General features: G+C 38.5%; 1 protein-coding gene across 1 annotated transcript in view; it reads right to left on the bottom strand.

The window, feature by feature from the left end:
- LOC141445323 (uncharacterized) overlaps positions 1–22,944 on the bottom strand; it is a 48,949-nt gene that overhangs the window by 6,716 nt on the left and 19,289 nt on the right. The window contains exons 7-13 of the mRNA XM_074111122.1: positions 16,448–16,574; positions 10,805–10,934; positions 10,471–10,617; positions 5,375–5,562; positions 4,418–4,594; positions 3,523–3,694; positions 2,872–3,053 (exon numbers count right to left, since the gene is read on the bottom strand). Of these exons, the coding sequence (XP_073967223.1) occupies positions 2,872–3,053; positions 3,523–3,694; positions 4,418–4,594; positions 5,375–5,562; positions 10,471–10,617; positions 10,805–10,934; positions 16,448–16,574 (1,123 nt within the window). The remainder of the gene's footprint in view (positions 1–2,871; positions 3,054–3,522; positions 3,695–4,417; positions 4,595–5,374; positions 5,563–10,470; positions 10,618–10,804; positions 10,935–16,447; positions 16,575–22,944) is intronic.

The raw sequence follows: 22,944 nt of genomic DNA, 5'->3' as shown, positions 1-22,944 counted from the left end.
TCTGTGGGAGGTACCCTAAAAAAAAAAAAATGTTTTTGATTTTTTATTGTATCATTCTGTCGGCATAGTTTATATATATTTACCTATCCGTGCAAAATTACAGCTTTCTAGCATTGATAGTCCCTGAGCAAAGCCGCGGACGGGCAGACAGACTGACAGACGTGGCGAAACTATAAGGGTTCCGTTTTTGCCATTTTGGCTCCGGAACCCTAAAAACATATCCCCTTATTACTAAAGTACACGCGGACGATTTCGCGGGCAACAGCTAGTCTAATAAAAAAGACAAAGATGTAGCGCGGGCATGTTCAGGAGTTCGTGATGGCACGCCGTGCTAAAAAGAGTCTCACGGCGACGGTGATAATATCTTCGTTATATTTTATTAGTCTTTACTCGCGGCTTCGCACACGTAAATCATTACTTCATTAGATCCAGCAGCTGAATAGAAATTTTGTGATTTTTAAAAATTCCCGTGGGGATTCTTCTTCTTCCGGTGCCCTCTCCTATCGGAGGTCGACGATCATTAGGGCAATCCTTACTTTAGAGACTGCCGCTCGAAAGAGGGACCTGGTACAGTCTAGGGCAAAGATATCGACACGGCCAAAGTTACAAAAATATATGTATACACGACTTTATGCGCTTAACATTAAGGCCGTGTATACATATTTTTGCAACTTTGGCCGTGTCGATATCTTTGCCCTTGACTGTACCTACTCATTCCGAACCAGTCTCTAAGGAAATGGCCTAAGCCCAGCAGTTGTTTCGAGATTTTATCCCTATCCCGTGGGAATATCGGAATATAAAGTAGCCTATGTTTTATTCCAGATGACCAGCTATTTAAATACCAAATTTCATCCAAATCCGTGCAGCCGTTTCAGAAGGAGTAATAAACATACTCACTCGCTCAAAAACTCGCATTTATAATACCTACTTATTAGTAGGATGTATTTGACAAAAGAAAAAATAGTGTCATAAAAATTTAATTAATAAACTAGTCGAAATAATTTTTTTTTTTTTTTTTTATTTGACTGGATGGCAAACGAGCAAGTGGGTCTCCTGATGGTAAGGGATCACCACCGCCCATAAACACCTGCAACACCAGGGGTATTGCAGATGCGTTGCCAACCTAGAGGCCTAAGATGGGATACCTCAAGTGCCAGTAATTTCACCGGCTGTCTTACTCTCCACACCGAAACACAACAGTGCAAGCACTGCTGCTTCACGGCAGGATTAGCGAGCAAGATGGTGGTAGCAATCCGGGCGGACCTTGCACAAGGTCCTACCACCAATAATTAATCTAATTAGTCGTAATTAGATTTTTTGGACACTTAGTCTACATAAGTGTGCTTTAAGTGACTTAGAGCAATGGGTAAATGTGAATTAAAGGGCGATCTTTATCTCCTCACCTCACCTGTATCAGTCGCGCACTTTGGACAGGATCTCGCCGCTGATATCACGTCCGGGTTGAGTCAAATCAGCAATCGTGTTACTCGTGTCAGACTCCTTTTTATCTATAATACAGATCTCATCCGTCTCTGTGTCTGATCAGTCTGAGGTTGTTCGCACTTGGCGCTGTTATTTGACTTGGACTTTATACTTTGTAACGTCTCCTTTCCTAAGAGCTCGTATTTGAAGTTCCGTAAGAAATCAAATCCCATGCATCCAACTGTACTATCTACACCCCAAACTCAACCAACCAAGGTGGCTAATGTCGGAACATAGAACTATTTTGTAGCCGATACAGGCCGATACCGATACTTTAGAATCTGTAGGCTTTAACTCACCGCCGGAGTATACCCCGCACTTCCCCTAGACTAGAACTCTGAGTCTTTGCCAGGGATGGCAACCTTTATTGATAAATGTGCCATTTTTTATGAAAATTAAAATAATAATATGCATATGACGTGACATCGGTTTTTTTTTGATAAAACTGCATTTATTTCAGTAAATAGGTCGACCCCCAATTAACATTAGGCCAGATTATGTCAGATTCCACTTGTATTTTATGTAGTTGTCTCACCGTCCTACCACTTTGCCAGTATCTCGTTACACCGCGCACGCCCCCTTTGATCTAGAGATTAGCGACGATCGCTGGGATATGGCGTAGGTCCAACACCACGAGCGTCGTGTTGAACTCGACCAGTAATATGTATCTAGTTGTCTCACCTATCCTCCCAGTCTTCCGGTCACACTCCACCGCAGCGCACCCGATAGTGACTTTAGAGACTCGCGATGGTGGCTTGGCTGACTACTTTACTTATGCAGGGGGGTGTCACTACGCCATTCCGCCGCCGAGCTACAAGTACATACCGGGCCTCCCCAACGTTGAAGCGATTCAGTGGTTGCCGCGCACTGACCCGTGGCGCACGCGCGCGCCTCTTACGCACGAGATGTACATATTACCTTTCTCTTTCTGTGCACTACTGTGAGAAAGTGACGGGTGACGTCTCGCAACGAGAGTCGCTAAGCATAGTTGCGCTGGACTAGACTGGTACCTAGTTTATTCTTACATAATATTCGACCCCGCGCCATAGAATAAATAAAAGTGCAACCGCTAAGTTAATATTATAAACATCATAAATCTGATAGTATAATAGGTATTTAATTAAAGTATTGACAACCCTATTTTCGGAATATCTGACAAGGTGTGGAATAATGTCGACCTTCGCGCGGCGCCAGAGAGCTCAATGTCGGCTGCTCGCGTGCGGTTCGTTTGTTAATAATAATTATATAGGCACATAAAAAGGCGGCATTTGTGAAAATCAAAACAGAGAGGCTTCTGTACTTGTACTATATCTATTCTGTGACTTATGCCATAGGTCTAATACTGCGGGCGTCGTGTTTGACTCCTCAGTATATTAGTGTTCGTCTCACCTGTCCCCCCACTCCGCCGGTCTCGTTCCTGCGCAGGGCACCGCGCACTTTGCCCAGCGACTCGCTCGCGATCGCCGGGTTGTGACGGAGGTCCAGCACTACGAGCGTCGTGTTGGACTCCATCATTTGTAGCACAGTTTGCGCCGTGCTTTCCGTTAGTTCACAGTTTTGTAAGTCCATGGCTGTAGCAGAAGTTAGGTTAGTTGAAAAGCTAGTTGTTGAAATCTGGAAATTCGTAATTAATAATGCATAGGTACCCATGGTCCAGTGTACCTACTCTTTATAACACATACATACATCAGAGGGAGATAGTAAAGTACAAAGTGAGCAGTTCCGCTAACGTTAATGGAACTTACAACAGGTCAAATTATAAACTTAATTCCTACAAGACTAGTGGCTTAACCTTTAAGTACCGACTGTTTTATAGATTTTACACCGCAGACACATTGCAGACATTATTGTTTTTGGACTGAGCATAACGCCTTCATGGCCCGTTACCAAGCTACCGGGTAATCTACCTCTGTACATTCAAAGTCTCTATATATATAGCGCAATACGAGTAAAAAGTGAAAATCGCCGTCTCACCGCCGGTGGCGCGTCGTCAAAGCAACACGGGCAGAGTCACAAACTGTTAAAGCAACTACTACTGACCCTTGATCCACAAGTCATCCGCGAGCACAGTGAGCAGCGCGGCGGCTCCGGCGTCCCCGAGCGGGTTCCCGCAGACCGACACGCGCCGCAGCCCCGCCATCTGGTCCAGGTCCGGTAACCGGTACCGCAACGTGTGCACCCAGTTCTCACTGTACCGGTGGATCTTCTGGTACTGTGGCCAGAACATCATTTACATTTAGTTTAGACCATTTTATGGGCTTTTTGGTCATAAACAGGTACGTGAACTGAAACAGAAGGTGTACGGTTTGTCAACATTGCAGGATCAGTTTATACTGTCGGAGATCTAAGTACCTACCTCATCATCATCATCATCATCATATCAGACGTCCACTGTTCGACATAGATCTTCCCCATAGACCTCCAGTTGCTTCGGTTGGAAGCGGCCTACATCGACCATGAACCCGCGGCTTTAAACAGGTCATCCATCCGTCTCGTACGTAAATCAAGTAATCCAAATTCAAAGGGCAGTTTCATGATTTCGCAAAATTGCATCCGTAGGTGTATAGTAAACGAGGCTGCTGCGCCTTTACGAACCACAAATAAAAACTTTCAGGGATCTCAGTCACGTAGGTAAATAAATGAAAGATACTCTTGAGGGTTGTCTTCGAAGTCGACAACTTCAATGGGTCTACGGTATATTCATTCATAATATAATCGGATTGCACTCTCACACTAATTTACAATAATGGCTAAAAGTGCTTTAAGTAGACCAGACACGTAGCTAGCCCAAAATAGGATGAGCTCGCATTTGGATAGATCAAGCGTGAGGATCTTAGACCGCCTCACTGCAGACAGACAGGCATCGTGACAGGAACATATATTATGCCACAAAGAGTTGTTCGCAAGAGCCTGGGTTAACATAAACCAGCTATACCTTGAGTAAGTCAGCGATGTAGCTAGCACCTAGCGGGGTGAGCTCGCATCCTGACAAGTCAAGCGTGAGGATGTTGGGCATACAGCGCACTGCCTTGCAGATGGCCAAGCAGCCCGCATCACCGACCAGGCAGCGCGGCAGGAACACGTGCCGGAGCGAGTTGTTGGCCAGGAGCGCCTGGAGAATATTCAAAAGCCAGGTTCATCCTCCAAGTTAAACGCGATCTGCTATTGGGCAGGGCCTTCTCCTTACAGCATCAAGAATTGTAGGCACTTAGCGCATTAATGATTCCTGGTGCTATAGGTAGATATCTACCATGCTTGCGTCCGCCTGAGAAGAACGTAAGATGCATGATAAACCAAGAACCAAGTATCCAATTGGGAAAGAGTTTCACATTACCGACCTAAAATTGTAAACTAATCTTACAGTTTACGGCTTTTACTCCAGAACCCTTTCTAAGTATGTGACAAAATCTAGTGCGACAGTGTTCATCATCATCACCGTCATCAGCGAAAAGACGTCCACTGTTGAAGGATGCCCTCCCTTTTTAGAACGCCACTTGTCAACTTGTCACCCGCGTCCACCAGTTGCCTGCAACTCTCGCTATGTTCATCAGCCGACCTAGTGGTTCGTAGTCGCCACTAGAGTACCTTTCTCCTCCAGCGGTTTCCTATGATATAGGTCCCTTAAACTACTGCCCCTGAGTAACAGCACTATTGCCATGGGCGCCGGCGCCGGCGTTAGAATGTTGGACCCCTTCTCTTGACATGGGCGCCGTAGAAACCAGCTGAGGGATAATACCAGAAAATGGGCAGCAGCGTCTTCTTGTCAACTTAACATCCTATACTGCGCTCGCTAAGCCGCTGGCCAAGCGTGGCGAGTATTGGCAACTCCCCTATGGGGGAGGCCCATGTCCAACAGTGGACGTCTCACGGATGATGAACCACTATTTCTCACCTCACACACAGGGTTTAGATAAGGTATCTTCAGTGGCAATCCTTCCAGCAACAGGCTGGTCAGCAGAGTTGTGTTGGCCAGCAACTGCGACACGGCTTCCAACAAGTTGGTCAGCATAAAGTTGGTCAAGATGACGGCTCGCTTGTTCACCGTCTTTGCCAGCCGTTCGCAGTCTATGTGCTCCAGAACTAGATGTTAAAGAAAGATTAAGCTCACATTCTGCTAATAAAATACAAATATTTAATAAAATAGAAGTGGTACCTCAGCAACAAAAATATAAATACCTACGTTTGAAGTGCCAAAAATATGTATGACTTTGCCTGAACATTAAGGTCGTGTATACATATTTTTTGCACGTTGGCTGTATTCATATCTTTGTTGCTGACTGTACAATGCAACATAGGAACATGGGAATCGTGTCTTATGGTAGTTACGGTAGCTCCGGTTGAGTTGTAGGTAAGGTAGTTACTAGGTGCGTAAGTATAGCCATAGCCAAGAGATACAGGCTTGAATATCATCAGTTCAAATGAAATCCTTAGTTTTAGGTAGGTATACGACGTATACTTAATTTGTAGGTATACGAGTTCTAGCGTCTCAAGACACAGAATAAGAATTTGGCTTTACAAATTATGGGTATGTCTGTCAATCACGCTCTAGAAGCGATGTTGTCTTTCACTCACACAAACATTTTAGCGAATTGTAAAGTAGCGTTAGCTTTCTACCCTCAGTGAGATCCATCACTATTATTCCAATGTCTAAGTAGGTAATACGCCATAGCAAATTACTCACTAGAAATGGGTAAATCCGGATCTGAAGATTCAAAAAGAACTTAAACGGATCCGAATCCCTTATCGGCTCTCAAATCTTATCGACTCCGACTCCCAAGTCTATTACTCACCAGTTTTTACTTGCTGCCGGCATCTTATCGCAATAGAATGTAAACTTAAATCACAGCTCATAGCATTCAGTATAGGCGGCCACTCTGAATATTTGATTCTGTCCACACAAAAATCCAGCACTTTGCCGTTCCCCGAAGGAATGACACTCCCTAAAGGAGTCAAGTTCTGCAGCTTGCAACATTTCACGTAGCACTGATGGAATATCCTACTGCCTTTAATATCGCCCTTGCCGACCATCTCTCAAAAAAAGTAAACGTTAAAAAAACTCGCGCGAACAAAAAATGGTCGCTTCCTGTACAAAAATTATTTGTTAAATTATGATTTTAATTGAATAGTTGCTCAAAAATCTCCCATGACAAGTAGTTTAAAATTGGAAGTGACGTTTACTACGACCAAACTACGACCCTGGACACAGCTTAGTGGCCTGTATCAAAAAAAAATATGCAAAGCAATTCGAAAAAAGTTTATATATTATATAGGTATACCTACCTATGTTCCTATGGCAGGCGAAAAAACTTACTATGGCCAACTTTGGGCCAACCTTTCGCATTTCTATTTCTCAACGTCATTCTAAAAAATGCATGATGCTGATGCAACAAGTATTTCATCACACTTGCTCGTAAACAGTGTCGTAACATGCAGGCTACCTCGGTTGCAAACCCCCCAAATAAATTGTCATGAAACCCGTGGTCGGTAAATGAGTTTGTTACTACAGCACGTCGGGCACATGAATTGGGGGGGGAGGAGCTGGCGTATTTGGGCTAATCAACTTTTTTACCGACACTAATCTGTCCGCGACATTTTTCAAACAATTGCAGATTTTTGTAAGTAAACATGTTTTTTCTGTAATTTTAATAGATGGTGTATATGAATATGCCATCCTACGTAAGTTCAACCTATTAAACCGTGAAATATCTTGGTGGATGTATGATTTTTTGGTAACGCCAGACACAATTTTGGTAACGCAGGAGACGCCCAAAGTGTCGGTAAAATAGTTGATTGGCCCATTTACCGCTTATGTGCCGTTTGTACTAAGAGCAAATGATATAAGTGCGTCGGAAAAAATAATATACTTACCTACTTCTTCAATGTTCGTTTTTTCGCCTGCAGAGGGAACAGAGTATGGGTAGGTATGTGCTCCCCATCATGATGGATCACAATATGAGAACACGACGAGCAAGTTGAATGCAGTAGCATATTGAACTAGTGTATATGATCATACACTAGCTTAACGACATATGTACTACTAAAACTGATCGCGAAGTTTTGTTTACAACAGGATAAGAACAGAACACGTAGGTAGTTACATAAGTAGTCTAATGAGTTGGCACTATATTTATTGTTTACTGTTGCCTGCTCTGTATTATTTTACATTTTTGTTAATTCTCTGTACCTATACTCTATACCTACTTGTCATTTATACCTACTGCCAAATAGGGTGGACCAAGGGTGGACACTCAAACTGCATCCGACGATTACGATTTACGATTGTTAGCATTCATTCAATACCTCGTAAAGTAAAGATCTTTATGAACAAGCCGCCGACCAAAGTAGTAGGCAGTCTAAATTAATTTTCAAACCAAACCCATAGATATTTTCGGAAGGTCAGCTGCTTTTCTGTACCTATGTAAGTATATTATCTTATCATCGTGTAGAACGCACTACAAGTAATTAAAACACCTCATTATTTTGTTATTTTTTTAATTAAAATACAACTTGTGACATTCGTTTAAAATATGACATAATAATTACAATTACTATCTAAAAACCACTAAATAATAAATAAACAACAATACTCAGGTTTTCTCATGGGTGACGAGAAAATGACAACAATAAAATATATTGGTAGGTAGGTACAATGGAAATTTAACATTAACATTAATTATCAAAAGACCTGGCATAGGTACATATTTTTGACACGGCAGAGATCAGTCTAGATGGTATTTACTTTAATAAATGGATTATGCAATTATAGACCAGAAGTTATACTAACATAGTTAAAATTCTTGAAATAAAAAGAACAAGTTACATCTTCGAAAATAATTCGGACGTTGATAAAAAAGTGTTTAAAGTTTTTAGAAGAAAGGAACTGAAGAAATACAATGATTTAAAAGTGCCTTGCCGATTGTCACTTATTTGTTATTATAAATTAATATGTATTTATTTATATGGCCATAGGTCTTATAAGACCAGCATGGGATAACTGGTTATATGAATATTTGCAACATTTATTCTAAACAGTAAGGAGTGTTCCGTCATGGCAACATAATTCAAATTATAGAGAGCCTCCAATATATAGTAATTTCGGAACATTTCTTATCGATCTGACAACTATGATTTCAAAATAAATTATATCTTTACTGGCTTCGCAACAAAGGAACATTATTTGTTGCTTTTGGCCATCTTTGACGTTAATATATTTATAAACACGAAAAGAACCAACTATCTCACGAGATAAGATGTTACAATCTTTGAAATAACTTTAAAATGTATTAATAATATCCGTTTAATATCACTATTATATAGTTGTGATAATATCTTTCTTACATTTATTTATATCTTTATATTACCGTCACCTAATTATTACAATAAAACTAGTTTGCGAAAAAATAAATATATCTTTCATTTCATATCAATAGCTTGTAGGTACATATATTCATAACTTTAATTGGTAACTAAACTATTGTATTTTTCACCTATGATGAGTTCTGTGACCTGTGACACTTAAAATTTTTCCGAACTACGCATACTATGTTCGCGAAATATTTTTTAAAAATAATTTCAATTTTGAAGCAAAAAAAAAGTAAAACTGTACTTTTTAAAAATATATAGCAATTATCAATGTCCAATTAAATATACTCCATCGAATACGATAGAAAAATATATTTCGTTAAGTCTGTTGTTATTTTTTGGCAAAATTCCGAAATGGTCTAAAAGACTGTTTTGAAGTTCAAAATTTGAACTCCCAGTCGGGAGTTTGTAATTCGTTTGAGGGATTGTTTCGAGCGAGAACAAGAAAACGGTGGCCCGGTGGGCGGAAAACTGGAAAAAAATATATATTTTTAAATATAATGCAACTTCCCCAAAAATAGGCACTAACTCTTAGAAAAATCGATAGTTCACTCGATAAATGGTACACCTCTAAAACTGTCAAACAGAACTCATCATAGGTGAAAAATATTATAAACCATTATTTATTTATTTTATCACTTCTTCGCTTTGTTTTATAGGTAACTGTTATCTGTATGTATATAGAAGGTTATAATATAACGTAGATTTCTTTACATTAAGTCATTTGGCCAATAAAAAAAGATAAAAAAAATCTGCGATCGTTTAATTGACCAATCAGAATCTTTAATGAGAATTTCTTATCAAAAATCTATTATATTAAGTCAATTTAGGGGAAGACTTGCTTCAATTCCTTTCAATGTTACTTATCCTTTAATTTAAATGGTTTAGTATTATTTAGTACGTAAGCATAAGTACCCTGATAATCCAACCTATAATTAAGACACGGAAGACTACGCGTGTCGGTACCGAAAAGGTTTGAAGTGGAGACTTTCTTTTCGGCGTCTTCACGCGCACTTTTAAAGGCATTTTTGCGGGCGACCGTCGATATGATACGACCCTTTTACCGTGAATATAACCCTATAAGCCTGGGGCCGTATTGCCTAAAGTTTCTGACACCCGCGATCGCAATCAAATGACAGTTTTTATATGCGAAATCTGTCATTTGAATGCGATCGCGACCGTCAGAACCGTTAGGCAATACGGCCTCTGGTCGCATTTAAAAAGTTATAACAATCGTGGGACAAAGCTCGCCATTCAAAAAACCGCGTGGCCAAGCATGCAGTTTCAAAATGGACGTAAGTAAGAACAAAAACCACAGAAGTTCTGCAGGTTGAATTATTGCGAGACCAATATTACTTTAAAAGAAACATTCTTTATATTGGATAATTACTGTCAGTACACTATTTAACGCCATCGAATGTTTTGCCCATCTTCAATGGTTTGACGTTGCACTCCCACATGCCGTTGAAATGCGACTGTGACGGCGGGACTTTAAAAAATAACTGAAATATTCGTCGTAGTAACACCGTGTATACTTTCATAAAACATTAAAATAATTGTTCCATAAATTTTATAGTAGATGATACTGTTAGCTTTAGTGATATTCAGTGTATACAGGGTTAGGCATTCGTTGATCTGACTCGGGCTGCTCGCCGTCGCTTTCAGAGTTGGTGAGAGAGTCTCGTCGCCATTCGCTCTCCGGGTCTGAGAAGAGATTACGGTCGCCTAATTCGTCTTCGTCCAGTCCGTCTAGTTCGTCGGTGACTAACTCATCTGCAAATAAAGAAAATGTCTTGTATAACACTTAGTGATGTTATTTATTTAGAAATCAGTAGGAAGTCAAGTTGACGTCTTGTGGGAGTAGATTTTTTCGGGTGAGAAGTCAAAATATTCCGCTCTGTTATAGTCAAAGATTCAGAGTAAATCATGATAATAATGATCGATTTATTATTCGACTTACCGATGTCGGCGATCATGCCGCTCGACCAGTCGTTGTCGAACTCAAGCTGCTTGTTGACGTCGCGCTCTGTCGGCGACTGCACCGCCTCCGTGTCCGCATCTGTCACGTCATATATCTCCGTCATTTTCATCTGGAAAGACAGAAACTTTGGTAAAGCTATCGTTATGTTATGATCCAAGAAGAGATAATGCTACAATTGTGTTTGGTTTCGGAAGACTGCCACAAAAAAATATCAGAGCGCACTATTGTAATGAAATGAAAGCTTGTAAAATAGATAATAAGTTTTGCCTTCCCCTCAATTTTTAGGGTTCTGTACCTCGAAACAAAAAAAACTGAACCCTTACAGGATCATTTTGCTGTCCATCTGTCTGTCCCAGGCTCCGTTCAACTGGATATATGATGATATACTACTGATATACCTACTACCTCTTATGATGGATATACCTTCGAATTTGTACACCACATAAAAACATCGTGCAATAATAGTAGATTGTACAACAAGAGCATAAAACGAGCTATTTTACCCAAGACGTTCACATAGCCACCCGAGCCGGTATGGCGAGGTTTTACACTCTGCTTTTCACTTCGATGGCGAGGAAACGAAATAAGCAACAGTGGATCAATTGTTCACTTACTATGTACATTTTATTTTACATGAATTACTATATAATTCTAATTTTTTTTTTTTTAGTTTTATTGATTTATTTTGATTGATTTGATAGATTTTTAATTTTATTCAATTTTTTTTAATTTATTTATATAAACAAGTGGTACAAGTGAGTGGAAAATTACGAGCCACTATTGAAAACCCCTTAGGGGTTTATGTAATAGCTGGCGACGAGTCATCGCGTTTCAATACGCGTAAAAGCGATTCCAAACAATGTGTTCAGATAGGCTCATCAAAACAATGACATAATGCTCATTAAAATGCTTTACACGGCTAATTAGTTGCAAATTGTTGGAGTAAATCGCATATAATTGGTGCTGTGCTGCTATCACTGACACCGGGTCACGTTGATCGATGACGAAGAATAACCGGAGGCGGCAAATAAAAGAGAACAGTAACCAGAGAAAATTGGTACGTCATCAATATGAACAAACGATATTTCATTAAGGGGCTGTTTCACCATCAATTGATTAGTGTTAACTGACGGTTAAATGTGATGTCGTCTCTATAGTTTTCTTCGAATAGACGGAGACGGCATCACATTTAACCGTCAGTTAACACTAATCAATGGATGGCGAAACAGGCCCTAAGTCTAGAATGCATGCTCTACTATAAGAGCCAACATTTATCTCGACCAGGCCACCACACGCCAAAGTTAAAGTCTTCAAAAGTGTTCCGACAGTTTAAATTACCGAAGAACAAAAAACTAACAACATTTCACTCCTCCAATAGAAGGATGGCATATTTATAATAAAACATTAAATTAAAAAATCATAAAACCCGACTGCCTTCAAAACTAAAAGGAAGAAAATGAATCTAGTGGTCTAGAACTCTGTCACGTCAAGTAGCTAATTTAAAGTTCAACAGTTGGGACCCATTACCAACCATTTTTGAAGTGACAAAGTCGGGGGTTTTCCAACTTTCTGTTGGTTAGGTTATCTGTACTGTTAAGTATATGTTGGTGTTTAATAAAGAGGTTTTGAATTGTTGTTGTATTGTATAAGTAATGGCTTATACGTTATGCCTATCCAATTTATTAAGTGTAAACAAACTGATTTCATCAAAATTCTTGTATAAACACCCACTGGATCGAATCAATAACACATTTATCTATAATTCGTGTCTTTTAATTAGATGTCTAATCACTTTTTTTCACCAAAATTCACTTGATTTCAATATTTATTTTTGATTCAAAAAATCTTCGTCAAACAAAATCTGACGTTATTTCTTGATTGAAACATGTGTATAGGATAGTCTGTAGTAGCATAGACTAGCGTAGAGATGGTGGAAAATTTAACATTTTAAAAATCGATTAATGCGCGGATGAATAAGCGATTTTTATTTACTTTTCTTAAAATTAAAAAATAGTTACTGCTTTTATAATTGAATAAACAGTCTTTGGAATTAAATCAAGTATTGTAAACAATTTAATAGACAAAAATGCGTTGATCTATTTAATTAATAAATAAACGATTAACTGAACAGATTAATTATTTTGCAATAGGTTCTAGGTTTTCACATCACTAAACGTCTATGGTCGGGTTAATGGCGTCATTGTTTACGCTTGTCATAAATTTGATTGGAATACAATATACTTAACAAAAGCATTTAATTCGCAGTAAACCACGTGCGTGAGAGTAATAAATTTCCTTCAAGATAAAATGGCGGCGAAAGGAAACGTACAAACGATAAATGATAACTTAACATCTACAAATAGCTTTACGAATCGTAAACAGCAGCTCATTTGCATATGCCGATCGAATTTATAATGAGTGATCAATTCTCATGCGTAAGTATACTGTTTTATCTATTTGGCATGAAATTAATACTGCATTGTTTTCAATTGACGGAGACATAGGTACTTCTGCAAATGAAAAATATGCAAAAAGCCCCTGGCCTATTTTTAAAATAAATCAATGATTTGTTTTTATTTTAAATATAATGGTTAAAAAAACTTAAACGCGCTTCAATGGTTACCTAACGAAATGGAAATCTTGCCTGAATATCACAATAAGAAGTGGGTAAAATAAAAAACAAGCTCAAAGATTCCGTTACATAAATAGATACCTACACACTTACAGATACTTACAAGTGTACATACTCGTAATAAAAACATGTTAAAAACACCTACTCGATATTGTGCGATATGGTCAATTGCCAATAAAGCTCCGACCTTATTCTGAATGCTCGGTGGTAATTTGAAATTTACAAACTTCGAACCTATTCTAATGCAAAAATGTTTTAAATATACAGCCTTAATAAAAAGTTAGTACCTAAGGCTTTGAAGGCCCGATGCTAAAAAACATGATTCAAAAACGTCTGTTAGCGCTAACAGTTCTCTGCTAAAGTTAGAGGACCGTACATAAGTCACAAAATACTTAAAGCTGACTTTGACTAGAGCTAGGTACTACTACGCAGATTACTTTATTTTCAGCCTCTAAATTAGCAACAATAAATTAACAATAACAATTACTACTAAACATGCGGACGGAAATAAAACAAACATATTTTTTTCCTGCGATTAGGCCATTTTTGTCTTTTGATTTGTTGGCCAACATAACGCGTCTAATCCGTCTATCAGCAGCTCAACAACTAGCAGACTGCTAGCAAGCGTTATGAATCATACTTCTTGACAACCGTCTAACAAGCTTAATCATCTGCTAAGTAACAGACCGATCAAACCTCAATTAAGTTTTTTATGAATAAGGCTGTTATACTGTACTTACCCATTCTAGTCTAGCTATACTTACAACATAAATATTAAATAACAATACTACTAATACTATTGCTAAACAATTTTATGCGGTACAATGGTGACAGCGCCAGTCCAGTCATTCTCAGTTTTTTTTTTTTTTTAATTGGACTGCACCTTTTGACGGTAGGTGACCACTTCTGCATTTGGCCACTTCTGGATTTGACCACTTCTGGATTTGACCACTTCTGGATTTGACCACTTCTGGATTTAACCACTTCTGGATTTGACCACTTCTGGATTTGACCACTTCTGCATTTGGCCACTTCTGCATTTGGGCAGTGGATTGTGGCATTGGGCGGTGCAACGAGCAAGTGGGTCTCCTGATGGTAAGAGATCACCACCGCCCATAAACATCTGCAACACCAGGGGTATTTCAGATGCGTTGCCAACCTAGAGGCCTAAGATGCAGTTGCTTTAGAAAGGAAACTACTTCATTAGAATTAAATCATTATAATCAGTTACGACCGAATCGCTTTTTATTCTACAGCAGTTACGCCTAACATTTAATTACACCTAAGTTTATTGATGCATATCTTTTTCCTCCACAACTAGATATAATTAAACGTTATCAGGGGCCTTAATAGTTCCGTATATCGATGCTCAGCTGACCGCTGACAACAAAGACCTTTGAGTTCACGTCACAAATGCTTGAATAGTCGATCTACTGTCCAGGAATACAATGGTGTTGTTTGTGTTTCTGAACTCCTGTTGAGGGCTCTCCCTCTCCTTAGCAAAGTAAGACGAGCATTAATAAACTTTACAGTAATAAATAAACAGTATCTGGGCGACCGAGCTTTGCTCGGGCTAAAACTCGTTAGTAAGCGTTTTCCCAGATATAAGACCAAGCTAGATCGATTTGTCATCCCCAAAAGCCCTACATACCAAATTTCATTGAAATCGTTGGAGCCGTTTCCGAGATCCCCGAAATATATTTATAAATATGTATACAAGAATTGCTCGTTTAAAGATATTAGACTGAAAAAAAAAACAGATAGGCAGAAAAACAAACAGACATAAGCGCAGGCAAACTTACACCACAAAATTTTAAAACAAAAGGTTTTGTTTCATTATTGAAGGGTCGTCTATTAATTACTTTGAAAGTATTTCTCTTTATTCTGAATTGCGTACTTTATGGTCTTCAATAAAGTATAACTAAACTCTTCTCTAGGCTCTTATCAAAAAACAATTAACTCATTGGTCACTTAAAATGCAAATTAAGATTTTTCATTACATAGAATCCAATTAATTAATTTAAGGAGAGGCATCTCCTTCCTTTTAAAACGGCTGAACCGATTTTGATAAAACATATCTAAGAACCATTGCTAGAAAACCTGCTTTCAAATAAAAAATACCTCATTCAAATCGGTCCACCCGTTTAAGAGCTACGGTGCCACAGACAGACAGACAGATACATAGATACACAGACACACATAGCGGTCAAACTTATAACACCCCTCTTTTTGCGTCGGGGGTTAAGAAATAGAACTGGTTCTGCGAGCCATAACTTGCAAAAACCTAGGCAACAAAGCGTACGCCGCGATAACCCCCCGACCGGGCCGCGTCATGTGAAGCCGCCCTTACTATCGCACGCGTTATCGTGTCACAGTCTCACAGATAGCTTGCGTCAAACGCAATAATAAAAACTTTTTAACAAAAAATTAAATCACCGAAAAAACTAAAAAGCAAAAAATAATAAACCATTTTTATTTAACCTTAATCTAGGTACCAGTTTGAAGTCGGTGCCTCAGCACTAGCCAGCAGAAGTGGAGGGTGAATATTCGGGCGTTAGTACCGCCGTCATTGTTCTCAACACTTTTTTTAACAGATTTCTTAAGCAAAAAGGTACAACAAACATCAACATCCGACGCAAATTGATGAACACATGTTGACACATGTTGATATTTATTGTACCTATTTCTTCAAATCTGATAAAAAAGTGTTGACAACAATGACGGCGGTACAAACGCCCGAATATTCACCCTGGACCTATTTTAGTCGTCTACCTGACGGGCTTTATTTACTCCTCCTGGCTCGTGCTGGGCACCGACTTCAAACTGGTACCTAGATTAAGATTTTTTGCTTTTTAGTTAAAAAGTTTTTATTTCATAATTTTTCCTCACCCTTATGGTAGGTTTTTTTTTTAAGTTTATATGGACCAACATTGAGGAATACCCTATCCAATAAAAAAAGAATTATCAAAATCGGACTATTTTATTCTTACCTTGTTGTCGCTATCGAGGTAATAATACGCGAGGAGAGCGTCGTTGCTTGACGTCACGTTGAGGATGTGCTCGAATGTATCGTCTGCCAGCGCGTCGCCATAGGATACACGCATCGCGCTCGCTCTTCTGCGAATAGAAAAGAAAAGCATATAGAATTCGGTATTTACGGTATATACGGTAACTCTTGAATTTGCCGTGTTTTATACTATATAGCTTTTGCCCGCGGCTTCGCCCGCATGGAATTCGGTTATCGCGCGCTGTTTCCCCGGGAACTGTGCATTTTTCCGGGATAAAAAGTAGCCTATATCACTCTCTGACCCACAAACTATTTCTAAGCCAAAAATCACGTCGAGCCGTCGCTCCATTTCGACGTGAAATACAAACACAAAAACACACACTTTCGCATTTATAATATTAGTAAAGATTATTATAAAACTATGTATAGATATACGGACAGTGTTTAGCGAAGAGAAAACTTAAATCGGTTAAAAATTTGATTTACCTATAGTGATTTTTGGAAAATCTATATACGTCTCCTTCTCAAACGCTTTTTTCTGTGCAGCAAGTATGGCGCTATTTGCGTGTGACGTCACATGCAAGTATGTCTTTCTTTGTCTTATGTTGAATTTCAAAGTATAACTTTGTTATTTATAAAAGTAGCTTAAAATTTTTTTCTCTATTCGATACCAGGCATTGTGAAGTTTTAATTTATAAAATATATAATAAATAGTGAAATACCGAATTATAGAAAGCGCCAAGTGAAAAAGAATCAACCAACCGTTTAGACTATAACAACTAAATACTTAACTGCTAGAACGTGGTACGGAAATTGAGGTATAGATTGTAATCCCTTTAGAGCAAATCAATTTATCCCCTGTGCTGTACTCATTTGCTTTATTGAATGTATTTTTTAACCGGAACATTAAACAAATACGCGCTACATCTACATGCAAGGCTATTGAACTAATGCGCTATAGATCGTACCTATTCCTTCAAATCAACGCACGTAATGTAGGCTACAAGCTCTGGTCATTGACCATTATGATTTTGTAAGCATCATTAAGATTGTTTTTTTTTTTTGAATCTTTTTGTATTTTTTATTTCAATTCCAAATTTTCAGTTTCCAATTTTCAGTAAACCAACAATTTCAGTTTTGTTTTGTGTGTGTTTTGTTTGTTTGTGTGTATTTTCAATTTTGTAAGCATCGACTTGTTTCGAATCTCTTAAAAACAATGAATGATCAAGCGTTATAAGTAATCTTTAAACAAGTAAAAGTATACTAATTAAACGAATCGTTTCGTCTAATTAGGTTATCATTGAGTCAGGCATAGCAACTGTGAAGTTAATTATAATTATTGTAAGAAGTGGGTATTACAATACGATACCATACAGTGACTCTATATTGTGCACCACAAATAGTAAGCGATAAAGAAACAGGTACACAGAGAGAAAAAAATACAAGGTAAGCAATAGGCGGCCTTATCCCTTAAGAGCGATCTCTTCCAGGTAACATTTTTGGCAGAAAGAAGTAAGGACTAGAGAAGAGGGGTTGGTGCATTTTCAGCAGCAGATCAGAATATAAAAAAAGCAATAAAAATACATTTTCACATATAAATATGTACACTTGAGTAAGGTCGTAAAAAAAATACTATTTGTTACACATTTTGAAGTGAGCCCACGTTTTCATGTGCTTAATCAATGAAAGTAATTATTATTTTTATTAGAATGTCGTAATTATGCCCTACTATGCCCTAAAGTTGTCGTCAATAAAAAAAATATATATTTTGTTACTCAACCAAATACAACCTCTATACAATAAAACCTCCATACAAAAAATAACACCCGGGCTCTTTACCTGATTTGCAAACGGTAGTAGTCCGTCGATTAACACAGGTGGCAGAGTTGCAAAGTCGACTCTTGGGACAAGTTTCGAGCTACCATTAACAATGATCTGGGTCTTTGTCGGATTAACAATCAGACCAAATCGTTGGCTCCATTTTAAAATATGTTTTAGATCCAAGTTAACAGACTCAATAACCAACGTAAGATCGCCAAGCATCTTCCAAGCATGCCCTGAGAATAGATTTGTAGATCATCAGCACAAAGGTGATACGAAGAAAGAAGATTATGAATTTATGAGAAATATATAATCTATTAACATCCTACTAATATTATAAATGAGAAAGTTTGTAAGTCTGTTTGTTTGTTTGTTTGTTACTTCATCACGTCTAAACCGCTGATCCGATTTAGATGAAATTCGGTATACAGATAGTTTGCGTCCCGGGGAAGGACATAGGATAGTTTTTATCCCGCAAAATTGCATAGTTCCCGTGGGATAGTGAGTTCTATGCGGACGGAGTCGCGGATAACGGCTAGTAGAGAATAATAATGGAGATAACACTTCACCTTGCGGTACACCGGCAAGGGTGTTGCACCAAGAGGATCACTAATCAAATGCAAATGAGACGTGACGCGACGTGCAACGTGACGTCAAAATCATGACTGCTATGTTTTTTTTTATTACTTGTGTTAGTTTCGTTGATTACAAGTACAATAATGAAACGAAAGTTTCAAACACGGTTGGGAAAGAAACTGCTAGAAAATTGTCAAAAAATAATGTTACGAAAAATATAAACAACAATCCTAAATCGAACTAAATCTAGAAACTATGAACTATGAGTCACGTGGATAGCAAAGTTTAAAAGCGTGCAAACAAAGCAATAAATTGCGCACTTAACAGCAATATTAATCTAAGTGATACAGCAAGACTAGAAGAAATCGCAAACCCCAAGGTTGAGATTAAGCTGCTTATCGAAATATCGATCGAAATAACCTATTGACATACCTATAGGTACCTTTAAAATAGACAGCAACAAATACAGCGGCTGTGAGTGCTTTATTGAAGTTGGCTTTTGTGAAGTGTGTGTCGGAGGTTTGTGGATCATAAATTGTTATTTAGTCTTAATGCTGCACAAAAAAATAAACCACGGTCTTAGAGACAATTATTATAATTATCGAAGGTTTTATAAAATAGCACTAATAAAATCGCAAATTAATAAGTAGTTAAACATTAAACAACATAGGGTCACGGGCGTTGCCCCTAGCAACTGACGGCCGTCATCTTGGCAGCCTAGCAATCAAAACCCGCTGAATAAAACGCGTTTCTTGTATGACGACTCCCTTTAATTTGTAACTTTATTTTATTTTTAGTTTTTGTTGTTGTCGCGGCCACTGTAATACATAATCTGTGAAAATTTCAAGTGCCTAGGGCTCAAGAGATAGAGCCCTGTGACAGACAGACAGCGGAGTCTCAGTAATAGGGTTCCGTTGGCACCCTTTGGGTACGAAACCCTAAAAATTACCCCATTTCTCCAAAATTGATACCTTAAATGCCTTAAAATAAAATATACCCATTTTACAATAACTACGATTTTTATAGGTAGCGGTGGCAATAGCAGCGAATGCGAGGATTAAAAATGTCCACATAATGAAGTAAAAAGCCTGTATTTATTAGAATAAGAAGACAATTGCTAGGCAGCTTTCTTAGGGTTCAAAATGGCAAAAACGGAACCCTTATAGTTTCGTCAAGTCCGTTTGTCTGTCTGTCGGTCTGTCTGTCCGTACGTCCGAATGTCACAGGCATTTTACTCGAAAACTACAAGATGTATGTCAATGAAATTTGGAGTACAGATGTCTTGTAAAAGCCGCTATTTAGTTTTGTAGTTAATTACAAAAATAAATATTTATAGGGGGGGCACTCCATACACGTAACAGAAATTGAAAAAAAAAAAAAAATTTTTACTCGCATCAACGTGTGGCACGTAGTTCGATAGCTCTTTTGAAAAGATATTAAGGTTTCTCAAAAAAATTTTGATTAAGTGAAGATTTCCGGAAATAATCGCTCCCAAAGTAGCAAACGTTGTGCCCCCCCCCCCAAAAAATATGGAAAGGTAACGCTTAATAAATACTTTCAACAAAAATTGGTTTCAACATGACCGGGTATACCGTTTTTGAGTTATTGCCGAAAAACTGCGCTTCTCAACAAAAGGACGTGCCGAAAGTGCCGTGAAGATACTCGTTTTTTTTTGTACTGGCTACGGAACCCTATTTTGGGCGTGTCCGACACGCTCTTGGCCGGTTTTTATTTTATTTTCGTACCAAAAGAACATAACTAGCAAAATTTTACAAAAACTGCATAATTGACGAAACTATTTTACTATTTCTTTCAACAAATACTGGTCTTTCAAATGTGTAATGGTATATCTCTGAACTACTACTACTAAAATCGGCGGAAAATTGCAGTTCCCGCGGGATAGCGATAAACGAATTTTAGTAGTTAAAATATGAAAACAACATAAAACCATCTGGCAATTACATTAAACAATATTCTGAACAAACACTACGTCGTACATTTGCAAGTAAACACGTGTTTAATGTAATGACTGATATAGGGGGTTAGTCATTCTCTCACAAGCCCGAACGAGTACTATGTGATTGGTTGATAACGTTATATTTACAACTGTGAAGAAACGTGTATACAGGACAGGATGTAACATTTAGATCGGTCAGTATGGGAAAGTCTGAAACTATAAGACACACGAAGATCTGATCTGTTCTTAGGAACCATGTCATCGATTTTAGTAAGAAAAACTGCATTCACACAATTAAAAAAAAACTTGTACTCTGTTCGGGAATCGAACCCGGTCGTTTTGAAAAATAAAACATACATTATTTCTATTTGGATATCCGATAATGTAGGTCCTAAGCAATAAATGTTACTATGAAACACGATATCAAGAATGAATAAATTATTGCACACACTCGTATGTCTAAAGATTGATTGTAATACTGACAGGAGTTAGGTTCTTTGAATTGCTGCGGCCGCAGTGTGTTGCTGCATATGATTTTAACCCCCGATGCAAAAAGAGGGATGTTATATATAAGTTTGACACCTATGTCTGGCTGTAGATATTGTATGTGTTCTACTGTTATGTGATTTTGTCAAGTCAAAGTCAAAATATCTTTATTCAATTTAGGCTATAACAAAGCACTTATGATTTCAAACACAATGTATATTGTTGTTCTTGAATAATTAAAAGAAATGAAATTAGATGTCTGTCTGTCTGTGGCATTGTAGTTCTCAAACTTATAGGCAGATTTCTATGTGTTTTTTACGTGAGAGTTGCGGTGATACTTAGCTATGTTCCATAAAATCGGTTCAGCCGTTTTTAAGATATTGTGCTTGAAAATGGCAATGTTGGGGTTTTTTCAACCTTTCTAAGATGGTTAGGTTATGTTTCTAGGAGTTGATGCATAAAAGTGGCAATATTAAAAAAAAACCGTTTGGTTTTTGTAAGTTTAATTATGCTACGGTAAGAACTGGTATTCCAATGAGATGTGATTTTTGAGGAACCACTCTTTGATGTAACAACTTATTGACTAATCCTCTACTATTACAGATCTGTTCACTCGCGAAGGAGCACCCCTCCACATTTTATAATTGTAATTGTAAAAGTATCCGTACGACAAGTCTATGAGTGCGTAGCTCGAACTTGTCCTCAGTCGCAAGCGTACCGTCAGTCACGCACACTAAGACAACGTGTAAGTACGATAGGTCTACACGTGAACATTGATAATTAGCAGGGGCGCTCGAACAGCTGAGCTACTACGAAACTCGAAACTCGAAGTTCGTGTCGTGCGGTCCCTTTTACACTTATACTATTTAATACGAGAGCGAGAGGGTCGGTACGATACGAACTTCGAGTTTCGAGTTTCGTAGTAGCCCAGCAGATCTGTAGCAGGTATAGACGTATCGACCTATCGTATAGATTACATTGCGATAGTAAGTCGTTGGACTTGGCGATGATGACGGACGACTGTTGTCACTTGTCAACTCTTCGTTCAATGTCACGAACCTAAAGTCATCAGTTACACTTCACACTCATTCCGGCGTCAATTTAGTCCGTCATTCTGGTTTTCTGTCATTCCAAATGGATTGACGCATAGTCAAAATACCAAGCACAGGACTTATCACGCTAACACACACGAGTAATATTTACCTCGACGTTTCCATCATAGCCATACCGAGCATTTATTGGTCAGTCAGGACCAAGCCACTGGATTGAGCTTTACAATCCCAAAATTATCTCCACGGAACGTCATTTCTATTCAAGAATGGTACATGAAGCAGTTGAAATAAAAAAGCATAAAAATTTCAACCGGGCCGATGGATATAAGCTTTCATCTTCGTGGAATCCTGTTATAAATAAGTGTCGGCGTCGGGATGAATTTTCTGAGGGACGATCGGACGTTATTAGTGTTGTGTGTCGGTGTGATGGGGTGACAAATAAAAATGACCAAGTGCGGGTAGTTTGTGATACGAGTGCCGGTACTATTTGTGATCAAGTGCGGGTAGTTCGAAGGACTCGCGCTGCTAGGCAGACTTGACACCCCACACTTGACACACCACGGCCACTGTAATGTTGCCGAAACGTCG

This window comes from Choristoneura fumiferana, chromosome 2, assembly GCF_025370935.1.
Source record: "Choristoneura fumiferana chromosome 2, NRCan_CFum_1, whole genome shotgun sequence".
NCBI classification, from domain to species: domain Eukaryota; kingdom Metazoa; phylum Arthropoda; class Insecta; order Lepidoptera; family Tortricidae; genus Choristoneura; species Choristoneura fumiferana.
Note: the sequence above shows the minus strand (reverse complement) of the source record. Positions and strands in the feature narration are given on the sequence as shown.